Raw genomic sequence first — 12,315 nt, 5'->3', positions numbered from 1 at the left:
AGTTTTGGAGACCAGAAGTCTGATGTCAAGGTGTAAGGTTGGTTTCTTCCCAGGCCTCTCTCCTTGGTGTGTCACGGCTGCCTTCTCACTGTCCTCAGGTGACTGACCCTCGCTTCATGTGTGTGTCCTGTTTTCTCTTCTTGTAAGGACACCAGTTATATCAGAGTCCATCCTAATGATCTCATTTTACCTTCATTGCCTCATTAAAGTCCCTGTCTGTAAATAAAGTCACATTGTGAGATACTGGGGGTAAGGCCTTCGACATATGAATTTGTGCGGGGACACAGTTCAGCCTGTAACATGCCAGTAATACCTCACCTGGTAACTTGTCCTATGCAGGTCATTTCAATGAAGAAGAAAGTATGTGCATGAAAACATTCATGGTAGTGTTTCAGTAATATCAAACAATTTAAAATGGCTGAAATACTTATAAAAGTTAAATAACTTATGACAACTATTTTGCAGCCATTAAAATTTTTAAGACTGAAAACTATGTGAAAAACAACTTAAAATTCTTAGCATATAATGAGAAAAGCAGAATACAAATATCATACTATTAATTGTGGAAAAAAAAATATCTATGCACGTGGACAGTTACTGGAGATGAAAGGAGGGTGAAATAATTCTCTTGTGGTGGCCCAAATATGGATGACATACAAATTACTGTCATACAGCCTGAAGAGCCAGACCTCAGGTGTCTTGGGAGTATGGAGGAAGGTGAAATCAGCTTGGCCAAGAGAGTTAAACAAAATGTCAGCAAGAAGGTGGCATGGTTTTCTCCAACTATTTCCACTTTTTTATTTTATCTTAAAATAAAAGTAGGTTAGAATAAATAATGCGTGGTCAGAGAGTACCAGCTTCTGTGGCAGATAGTACTGAAGTTTTAGTATGTTAGGACGAATTTTAGTCAAAAACAAGAAAAAACAAAGACAACTTGAGGCTTAACAAATTAACCTAGCAAGTCAGCAGTGTGGCGCTAATGTCACAGTGCTGGAGAGTGCTTTGGGACTGGACACCCGGCCCTCAGCTGTGCTGGCCTTGGCACCCTGCTAGGGGGCCTGGGATGTGGGAAGGAACATCTTGGCTGTCTATGACCTGTTCCTTCTCTGAACCTCAGACTCTTCTTTAAAATGTACTTGTTGGAATGGGTCATTACAAAGGCCATCTCTCTCTTCCTTCTTTCATTCTCTATTTTGTTCCCAGATACGCACAGAAAAATTACCTATGCAGTATTTTCCTTGCAGCTGACAATTTTGAAGTATACTCTGGCCATTCTATATTTCTTGCAAAGAGCCAGGCCCAGGTAGAGAAATTTTCTTTCTCTGACTCTGCAAAGAGTCGGAGAAAGAAAATAAGATAAAAGTCACCCACCCTGTGTTTCCAGCACTCGGTTTTATAAGAAGCCAAACCCCAAATTCCTCCCAGTCTTTCCCTGCTCACTGCCCAAGCTCAATGCAGGTCAGCAAACCCAGACCTTTATCTCTTAAGGGAACCTCTGAGTGGGCCGGGCCAAGGGGAAGCAGGCGTTTCGTTGCCGTGTCTTTAACCTTGGTCATTCTCAGCCAAGACAGCAAGCAGCAGGCTTTTGGAGAGAAGACAGCCTACCCTGCCCTTCCCCACCCCTTACCCTCCATGCCAGGATGTGAGCAGCTTCTGAAAAGCTGGGTATATCCAGCCAGAAACACGGGAAGGATTTGGTTGCACTGGATAGAAACACAGACTGCGAAGAGAATGAGAGCAGCAGTGGCTGCAGGCGTTAATAGAACCCCTGTCTCTTCCTCAGGCTGGAAGAATCCATCACTCCTTCTCTAGGAGACTGTCAGGCTTCCAGAGGGAGGGTTAGTGAGTAAACTGAAAGAATAATCAAGGTGTCCCAGCCTGGAAAACGTATTCAGGGCAACAAAGAAAGTATTGCCCTGCAGTGTTCGGATTCTGAGCCTTTTATCTGTGCATCTTATCAAACATGTGCCTGTAGCATCCTGGCACACACTCTGTTCTCTCCTGCAGGGTTAGGCAGGGGAATTCTTTGTTTTGAAGGATGAACCAAGATAACACATACAGTAACTCAGATGGCCTGTGTGTGTGCACGCATTAGCATGTGCATGCACGTGGGTGGAGGCAGCCACATAGACTAAAAGAATGTGCGCTGTGGAGTGATTCATTCACTTGGGTATTCATTCCACAAATCTTGCTCAGCTCCTAGCATGTGGCCACCCATTCTGGACACTGGGGTTCAGGGGTGAACAGAAGAGACAAGATCTCTGCTCCATAGGAACTCGTGTTCTGGAGGGAAACAAACAATCAACAAGTCAACTAATCTGAGACTTGGGCTTCTAGGCTGCTCCACCATGGAGCAGCTGTACTACACTTGACCTCACTGAGCCTGCCTCTGTCAGAGGAGGCGAGAACTGGCTTCAAGGAATGTCTGAAGACTCAGGGTTCTGGCACACAGGCACTGTGCTGCTGAGGGCAGGAGCCCTGTGGCATGGAGACGCTTGTTTGCTAGGCATGAAGAGACAGGGAGAGAAGAGAAGTGGGATGGAAAGAAGGCATTCAGAACTCACAGGCAGCCCCAGCAAGGAGAAGTCCAAGCTCCGTGCCCCTTCCAGCACAAAAGCGAGGCCTTTGAACCAGTGGCCTTTTCTGTCATCTAGCTCCTAAAAACAAAAACAAAGGTAAATGGAGTTCAACCTAAGTGTTTTGGGTCAAAGGTGGGCTGTACAAGTGTTCATGAAATGAGGGGCCGGAGAAAAGACACTGAGGGTTTGCCGAGAGGGCCTTCTGTTCTGGAGTCTAGTTCTAATCAGTCTCTCTGAGAGACAGGGTCTTTATCGTGTACTTGTGCAGTTTACAAAAATGTGACAAAGTTTAATAATGTAGGTTCACTCAACCATTTAACAAATGTTAATGAAATGGGGTGCCGAAATAGAAAAGTGATAAAACTTCTGTGCCTTCAAGAATTTCCTAGTCGGTAAGGGAGACAGACATACAAATTACTGTCATACAGACCGGGCATGGTGGCTCACGCCTGTAATCCCAGCACTTTGGGAGGCTGAAGCGGGTGGACACCTGAGGTCATGTGTTCGAGACCAGCCTGACCAACATGGTGAAACCCCGTCTCTAATAAACACAAAAAATTAGGCGTGGTGCCATGCACCCATAATCCCAGTTACTTGGGAGGCTGAGGCAGGAGAACTGCTTGAACCCAGGAGGCAGAGGTTGCAGTGAGTCGAGATTGCACCACTGTACTCTACCCTGGGCAACAAGAGTAAAACTCCATCTCAAAAAATAAATAAAATAAAATAAAATAAAATTACTTATCATACAGCAAGAAGAGGCAAATCTCAGGTATCTTGAGAGTATGGAAGAAGGAGGAATCCTTGACCATACTCCCAAGTGTTGGCAAGAAAGTTAAAGAAAATGTCAGCAAGAAGATGGCATTGGAGGTGACATTTACATTGGGTTTTGAATGACCCCTATGGGTAGTAGGAAAGATTCACACTATCCGATAGCAGGCAGGCTTTTATTCTCAGTACTTCTCTCACGTTAATTCTTGCAGTCAGTAGACACAGTTGACCTTCGCATCTTCAGTAGCCTTTCTTCCTTGTCACATAACATTCAGGAAGAGTATGTTGTGTATAATTGCATAATATAGTTGGTCTAAACGTTAGTTAATTGGCTTTGACATTATTTCTGAGAGTCTTGCAATCCAAATTATAAAAAATGCACAGTAACATTAAGAGAAGCCTGTCAAGAATCTGTTTTATGATACCCCAATGTAAGTGAGAAGCTCCGAATTTTGATAATGTGATCAGTGTGGACTTGATTCTTTACAAAAATATTGAAAATAATACATATATTTAGAAGATAAGACCAGGGAGAAATAGAATATGCAAACTGAAAGAACCAATGAAACCATTTTTTAAAAAGTAATGTTAGTACTGAGCTTCCTAGAGGCTCAAGCAAGAACAGCTTAAAACCCCACTGTTGGTTATCTTACTTGTATCAGTGGACTTGAGAGACATATTCTTTTCTCAATGGAGTACAAAAAATGTTTTCTTGTTCTAAAAAAAGCTATTTTCATGTGTATTTATATTCAAGAAAGATACAGCGTTAAAGAATGTGGATCACGGTGAAAGTACAAATGAAACAGTAAATGTGGTTGTTCAGAGCGCACTTTGATGTCAAGACTGACCCAAATTTACAATCTGGCTCTACAACACTGGCTACGATGTTAAGCTAAATTCCTACACCTCAGTTTCCTTATCTGTCAATTGGGAGGTAAAAGTGCCAGTCACAGGGTTGAGTCAGAAGGCCCCGGTGGAGAAATGCTGGTACGGTGTTGAATACAGTTTCTGGTGCCCAGTATCTGGAAGCTGTGGCGATGATTGCGGTGGGGTTCTTGTGTCTTCTCATATTAAGAGGAGCCCCGTCTGTCATCCCAATCTGTGACCTACCTCAGAGGTGCTCATGACCCACACATGCTTTTAAACCCAGGCCAGGGCATGAATGATGATGAAGGCAGCCCAGTGGAGATCGAGGGATCCAATGGGGAGGCGGACAAAGCAGACACCCCCTCACGCTGTGCCTGTCTTATTTCTTGAAGGTGAATGATTCCAGTTGTGACCAGGAACTCCTTTCCCTGCTCCTGGATGCTAAGCTGCTGGTGAAGTGTGTCTCCACGCCCTTCTATCCACATATCGTTGACCACCTTTTGGCCGGCCTCCAGCAAGGGCGCTGGGATGCAGAGGAGCTGGGCAGACACCTGCGAGAAGCCGGCCATAAAGCCGAAGCCGGGTCTCTCCTTCTGGCCGTGAGGGGTACTCACCGGGCCTTGAGAACCTTCAGCACAGCCCTCCGCGCGGCACAGCACTGGGTGTGAGGGCCGCCTGTGGCTCTGCTCCTTAGTGGAAAAAGCATCTGGAGTTGAATGCTGTTCCCAGAATCAACATGTGTACCTGCCGATTGTTCTCCGTGGTTCCAACAAATTGCAAATAAAACTGTATGGAAACGATGAGCAAGCTGCCGCTTTTTTAAACTTTTTTTTCTGTCTTGTACCGACTGATGAAGATACTTTCTTATTGACTAAGAGACTCTTCCCTTCCCAGCCTCCTTTTTTTTTTTTTTTTTTTCAATCTGCCGTTTCTGGATAGAATTCAGTTAATAATGTCCTCACAACTGTGGTTCAGCAAGTTGGATGTGGTGGTGGATAGGGTGGCGTTAGGAAGGGGGTGAGTGTGCAGAATGCCTGGTGTTTGGGGCAGGTGCCATGGGTGGAGGGAGAGTGGATCTGGACTCAAGTCTCAGATTAGTTAAATGACCTCAGGCTAATTCTTCCACCTCTTTGAACCTCAGTCTATGATGTATAAAAATAAGGGTAGTAGTATCTGCCTCATAAAGTTGATGAGTATTATGCGAGGTTGTGTGTGTGAGGCTCTATCAGATACACAGCTGGAGCTGAAGAAATAGTAACTCTCTGTCCCGCTCACTAGTGTCACAGTATATGAATTATGACCTTCAGGGCATAGCCAGATGATCAGGACCAATACATGATTGCTGTCTGATGAGAGGCCTTCACAATTTATCGGCATCAACATGTTCAGGTTGACACATTTCATGTCCATAAACCTACACAGGGAGGTGGGTGGGGGAACAGAGCTAGCATGCACACTTATCACAGGTGGGATTGGCATCATGATTTGCATACAGCCAATCAATCATAGCAAGGGTGTGAAAAGCAACACCCTTAGGAAAACCCCCCACACAAGGGGTGTTCCCTGTGATGGAGGATAAGGGTCCCAGGGCATAGCTTGCTGGCACCTGCCCCCACCACAGAGGTATGTGCTTGATAGTGGAGGCTCTAGACTTCACGCCCCTGAGACTCACACCCAATCCAAGACACAGCGGCAGCCGAGGCACAGCCTGGGGGAGACCATCCACACCTACACGGTGACCAGGGGACCGTTGGAGGCATCCATCTACACTAAGCCATGCTGGTCTTTTACCTCTGCCCCAAAGAAATAATTTGGAGGGAGAGAGAGTGGCTGTGTATTAATAAGAAAGTTTAGGTAGATTAGATATTACATCATTGTTATAGGGAATAATTTGCGCAAGTTAAAGTCATGTGAAAAGGCTACCTCTGATCAATTTCTGCATTGCTCTGTCAAAGCCAGCAGGCTGAATGTAACGGGGCTTCCTGGTGGTCTTTAACATATGGTGTACTGGACAGCCTGATCTCCACACCTCCCCCTGTCCACCCCACTCCCACCGGTGCCCTACACACACCTGATTGGGTTCCCCATCTATTTAAGAATAACATCGCCTCCCCTTACAGCTTATCCTCACCATCGTCATCGGCTTCACCTCATTTCTGCTCCTCTAGATGTAGCTGCAGAGCTGCAGAGTCCTCTGATGAAAGTTTTGGTCATCTTTGGAGGAGGCTTATTGTGTATTTGCTCACTCCCCTGACCTCCCACCAACTGTCTACCCCAAGATTGAATTCCTTTCCCAATTCAGTAGCACCTAGAATTTGGGAATGGCTTGCACAAGCCTCTAGCATACTTCACAGGAAAGAGAACGCCATATTTCTCCCAAATTAGGTAACGCCTGTCCAGACAGACTCACACAGCCAAAAAAGCCTCCTAGAACTCTGATGGCATCACCTGTGTCCCATGGTGCGGGTCAAGCCACTCCCAGGCAGCATGCCTACCAGTAATTGGTGTTCTCCAACCTTGCAGCAAGCCTGCATCATTTCAGGTACATGGAAACATTGAGTGAGCAATATTCTGAGAAACAGTCTGTTTCAACCGAATCTCTCCTGAGATCTTTTTCTTCCAATTGCAGTATTAACAGATCTCAGAAGTCATTTAGTATGACACCCTGACTTTATGGATTAGTAGACTGAGGCCCAGAGGGCTGAAGTGATTTGTACAAAGGACAGCAGAGGATTGTGGGGCTCCAGTCCCCCTTGTGGGGCTCCACATTCCAGTCCCCTAGCCCAATGCTTATAAGGAAGGCATTCCCTCCTGGAAACCGCATGGCTTTGACTCACATCCTCGTTTACTAGAAACCAAATTTAAAAGGTTTGAGCAGTTTCTGCGGGGGGAGAAAAAGAGAAAAAGAAGGAACAACAAATAAAGAATTCACTCAAGAATCACACCAGTTGGAAAAATACTCCAGAACGCTGAGTTCCTCTTTGTGCTGTATTTAGAATGTTAACCATAAATGTTAGATGAAGGAGTAAGGTGATACGTTGTCTTGCTTACAGTTAAAAGTTCCTGTCAGTTATCCCAAACCTTTCTGTTTGAAAACAAATCCGAATAAGCAAGGGCTGCCCTGGCCCTCACTCACACTCAGATTCGATAGCTTTGCTTCCTGGGACGTGGCCCCCAGGGTGCACCAGTGCAGGGTGAGAGCCTCTGGAGTCAGACCACCAAGCTCTGAGCACTGGGAGGCCTCTCTCTCTGAGCCTCAGTTTTCTCACCCATAACTAGGGCTAATAATGCCTAAGTTACTAATTAGTAAGTATTTTTCTCAAGGTCACAAAGCTAGTAAGTAATGGAACCACAATGCAAACCCAGGTATGTAACCCTTGGCCCAATGCTGTGTTAACTTAAGTCACCAGAGCGCTTCTAGGTCCCTCTGCTGAGGAACCTGGTGAACATCCTGGAGGTCATTTGAATGACACACTCGGCTCTATTTCCCATTTCTCTCTTCTGTTCGGGGACCGATAATATCATGGCAGAGGGAGGCCATGAAATGTCTGTGACTTTTTCTAATTGTCAGCTGATGTCCCTGCCTTCCCAAAGCTGGGGCACCCTCTATCTTTGTTCTGTTCAAGAGTTTTAATACTGGGCTGGGCATAGAGGCTCACACCTCTAATCCCAACACTTTGGGAGGCCAAGGAGGGCAGATCACTTGAGGTCAGGAGTTCAAGACCAGCCTGGCCAACATGGCGAAACCTCATCTCTCCTGAAAACACAAAAATTAGCCAGGCGTGGTGGTGCACACCTATAATCCCAGCTACTCGGGAGGCTGAGGTACAAGAATCACTTGAACCAGGGAGGCAGAGGTTGCAGTGAGCTGATTGCACCACTGCACTCCAGCCTGGGCAACAGAGCAAGACTCTGTCTCAAAAAAACAAACAAACAAAAAAGTTGTAATACCGAAGTGTCTGAACTCCCCGTTTCTCACAGAATAAGACGTAGGGCCCTTCATCCAAACCTCCCCTCATACCCCAGATTTTCCAGAAGGTGTATGCAGATTTGATCACCATTAACTTTCTCTGTGGACAATTATTATTATGGCATCACTGAGGTTACTAAAATAAGATTGCGTCAGAGACTTCCTAACACTTCCAAAGTGTTAGGATTCACTTTGAAGTTCATCTGGCCCAGTGGTTACCAGTCATGACTGCATATCAGAATCACCCAAGGAAAATCAAACCCAGATTGAAGCCCAAGTCCCTGAGTCCCTCCCAGTCTGACCAATTAAGTCAGAATGTTGAGGGGTGGTCCCCAAGAGCTGCTGAACCAGAGCCAGTCAGGAGAGCAGGGTTTACGTCACTGGCTTCTTATCTCTCCTTGGCCATGTCTCCGCCCACTTGCCTTTCCCTCAGAAACACAGGGAAAATGAAAGGATCCAAATCGGACCCCCTTCTCCCTGCCAGTCCCACTCTGGAAAGGCCTGCTGGGAAGGGGGGATGCTGGACTTGGCTTGGAAAGTGATGGATCTCTCAACTCCACTTCTTTTTGCCCTGTTCTCACATGTGAGGGTGTGCAGGAGCTGGCTTTCAAAAGAAGGGACCCAATTTTTACAAGAAATGAGAAGTCCCATTGCTTCTTTAACCCGCAGCTAAATTTAGATCTGGAGTGGAGGTCGCTTTCCCAGTCAGCACAGCTCCCTGGGTCTGAATAGCAGCAGGCCCGTGGCATGAGATCTGTTGTTTTCCCTCACCTTGAAAACTGGGTCTTATCTTTTTGGAAAGAAAACTCATTATGATAAATGTAGCAGAAGACTATTCAAATGCAAGTTTGCCCTATTCTTTGGAGAGAGCCTGCATTTTTCTCCAGTTAGCTACAAATGCAGCAGCTCAGTAGTCTAATTTAGCTCCAACAGCTGGGAATTCAGTGTTTCTTCTTAATAACTTCAAACTCATTATAAACTGAAGATGGCACAGACGATGAGAAAATACGAAAATGAACCAATGGGTGTTCCAGAGCTTGAAAGGCAGAAAAAGAGCCTTCTTGTTTGAGTACCCATATTGTGGGTTTTCTCTCCACCAGCGGCGGTAGACATGAGAAGGAACGCTTGGGTTCCTTTTGTTCTAATGAATCCAGAGTTCTTAGACTTGAGACTACCACTGCAAACTGGAGAGCTTTGGTGTTGCAACCTGCTCACAGCTGTGAGACAGGAATCAGGCACATCAAACTATTGCTAGGAAAATGAAAAATAACTCTGACTTTGATGCCGGTGTTAGACTATTGGAGTGTGAGTTTCTCCTCCCCGGTGGCTGTCAGAGTTCTGGAAAGCTGCCTCCAGGCACAAGACGAAGATTTCCAAAACCAGCCTTCAGCAATGGTCAGGTGATGAGGGAGCTAGGATGTGTGGTTCAGATGACCTGGGGCGGTGGGGGGTTCTGAAGCTGGAGGTATCCTGATGCTTCACTAGTGAAAGGCGAGGGAGCCAGACTGGAATTTCTACTCTGCCATGGGTAAATCTTAGGCAGGCAGATGGGATTCATGTTGTCTTGACAAACAATGTACCTGTTGCGGAGGCTGTTTGGAAGAAAACACTGGACTGGAGTCAGGGATCTGGGTTTGAGAGCTGACCTGGCTAATGTATGACTTTAAGCAACTTTATTTGGCTTTCTCTGTATCTGTTTTCTGTCCACACCTCTCTACTGTTGTTAGGCTCAAACAACAGTAGGGGTCGCTTCCTCCAGTGTCAGGAGGAGAGAAAGGGAACTTGAAGATAAGGGGAATGGCTGGAGGAGAGGAACGCTGGGGGAAGGCAGACTACAGGCGTTGACCATGTGCACGTGGTGTGGTCAGGAAGTAGACTCTAAAATCCTAGGGCGACGTACCTAATCTCCCTCTTTGCTCCATTTATCTCTTTTGACACTTGAATTTTCAAGGACTCTTTACTACGCCTGAGCTGCTTAAGAGATCAGGACGCTTAGAGTTCTGACTTTCTGGGAGGACAGCAGCCACTTGGTTTGCAAATCGGGAGACTTAGGTGAATCTTCCAATGCCTGGGAAAAGCTGCCCTGGCTGAGTGGAGCTCAAGCCATTGCAAGTTCCCCCATCTGGACGCAGAGCTGCAGGCCCGGGGTGAAACAGCCCAGGCTCAGGCGTGGAAGCTACCTGTAGCCAGGACGGAAGTGCCTTACAAACTCGGCCTGCTTCTCCCTTCGAAAAGGGATGAACTTTCTCTTCTGGGCACTTGAAGTTCTCCTCAGCAGTACTGGTTACTTAGCGTTCTCCAGGCCATGCTTGCTTCCTTCATCTCTCTTTGCCCAAGTTAGTCCTGTTACTTACAACTTACTTTCTCCCAGGAGACAGGAAAAGGCATCCTCCTGACATTTGGTCAATTTGTAGCTCATTGTTCACAGCTCCTTTGCTTTAACCAGAAAACATTTTGCTCTTCGTCAGCACTAGCAATAAGATAAGGTACACAATACCGAGCGCCTATGTGTGTTCAAAGTCTCCCATAGACTTTAGCAGTTAGCCACGAACCACTCCAGCAAGGGAATCAGACAGTATCCCCCACTTATATATGAGAAAACCAATTGACAGGGGTTAATAAACTTGCTTAAGGTCTTCCTGTTAAGATTTGAACTCACATCATTCTGATTCCAAAGCCCAACTTTTGCTCAACTCCACACTCCTTGAGAATTCAGGCTTTCTTCGACTATGCTAATAGTCCCCGTGACCACACACTTGGATAAAGCATTGACCACAGCCAGAGAGGCAGCATCACGTTATCTCCTTGTATAGAATGGATAATCCACCCCATGTATCCAGATCTGTTAGGCAAAAGAGTTCTCTGAACCCTTTCATGTTACCTTCTTACTAAAATGGAACTTTTATCATCCTCACTCTGAGAATGGATGTTCCTACTTAGAAAAAGACTTACTTATCCCAGTTGACCTCACACAGTTGGTAGAAATTCCAGTTTCCCCCATACTTAAACAAACATCTGTCTGAGCTCAATCTGTGTGCCACAGTTTAATCCTTGCAAACTCTCCCTGGATAGAAAATGGGAAGAGACTGGTCAATGGGGGATTCCCTTGTGGGGGTGCAGGCAATCAGAGATTGTGGATTAAAGGGGCCCTGGGGGATCACCTGGTCCAGCCTTCTGCACACCCCACAATGGGATTCCTTGCTCAGTTTCCTGGCAGGTCTTGCATTCTCTGCCTGAAGGTTGTCTCACAAAGCAGCTTGTTCCTGGGGCAGCAGCTTTAGTTGTCTGAAATTGCCTTCTGTGAGCCAAGATGTGGCTCCTCCCAGCCCTGGGGTGTCCCTTAAGCCTCCCTGCTGCGTCCACAGTTGTGTCCATGCGTAGGGATCTTGCTCAAGCACCTTTGAGCCTCTCTCTCTCATTGCCTGCCACCCCAGTATGTCGGCCAAGTCCTCTCTGTGTGAACGCCTTCTTAAGCTACCCTGTCTAGTACTGTGGAAACAGTCCCTGAGACCCCAGTGTTTTGCATCTGATAGGAAAAAAAGGAACCAGTTAAACTTGGTGCCTGGTTAGTATCTTAAGATCCAGGGGAGGGCAATTCTGGGTGGTGGGGAGCAGTCCAATAAGCAGAGCCCAGGCGAAGGAGTCATGCTGTGAAGAACCTGGCATTTTCTACCTGGCCTCCTTACCTCTAGTGTCTCCACTCCAGGATCTCCTCCCTGCAACCAGAGCCATCTTTTTAAAGCAGATCTCTAACCTTGTCATCCCCAACTTAAAGCCCTTGAGCAGCTCTCCATGATCCACAGAATAAGCTCCTTAGCATGATAATCAAAGCCTTTTACATCCTGTCTGGATTGGTGGCTGCTTTGTACATTACATGCAACATAGGTAATCTTCACAATAATCTTATTGCTAGATTTTTGAAAATGCCCCTTACAGAGCATTGTTGAGGCTCACGGAGATGAAACAATATCCCAAATCACATAGCCAGTAGGTGGCAGAACTGAGACTTGAAGCCACGGTTTCTCTGACTAAAATCCCTACTGTTTCCATTGTTCCAAGCAGTGTGTGTGTGTGTGTGTGTGTGTGTGTGTGTGTATAACTGGTAAAAAAAAAAAAAAAAAAAAAAAAAAA

At 46.1% G+C, this 12,315-nt stretch overlaps 1 protein-coding gene across 1 annotated transcript in view; it reads left to right on the top strand.

Annotated features, from left to right (window-relative positions):
• Positions 1 to 5,017, top strand: part of NBAS (NBAS subunit of NRZ tethering complex) — a 399,905-nt gene extending 394,888 nt beyond the window's left edge. The window contains 1 exon segment of the mRNA XM_017871408.1: positions 4,607 to 5,017. Within this exon segment, the coding sequence (XP_017726897.1) occupies positions 4,607 to 4,882 (276 nt within the window). The 3' untranslated portion in view covers positions 4,883 to 5,017.
• Positions 5,018 to 12,315: the final 7,298 nt, after the last annotated feature.

This window comes from Rhinopithecus bieti, unplaced genomic scaffold (genome assembly GCF_001698545.2).
Source record: "Rhinopithecus bieti isolate Rb0 unplaced genomic scaffold, ASM169854v2 scaffold_4781, whole genome shotgun sequence".
Lineage (NCBI taxonomy): Eukaryota > Metazoa > Chordata > Mammalia > Primates > Cercopithecidae > Rhinopithecus > Rhinopithecus bieti.
This window is presented reverse-complemented; position numbering and strand designations above follow the sequence as displayed.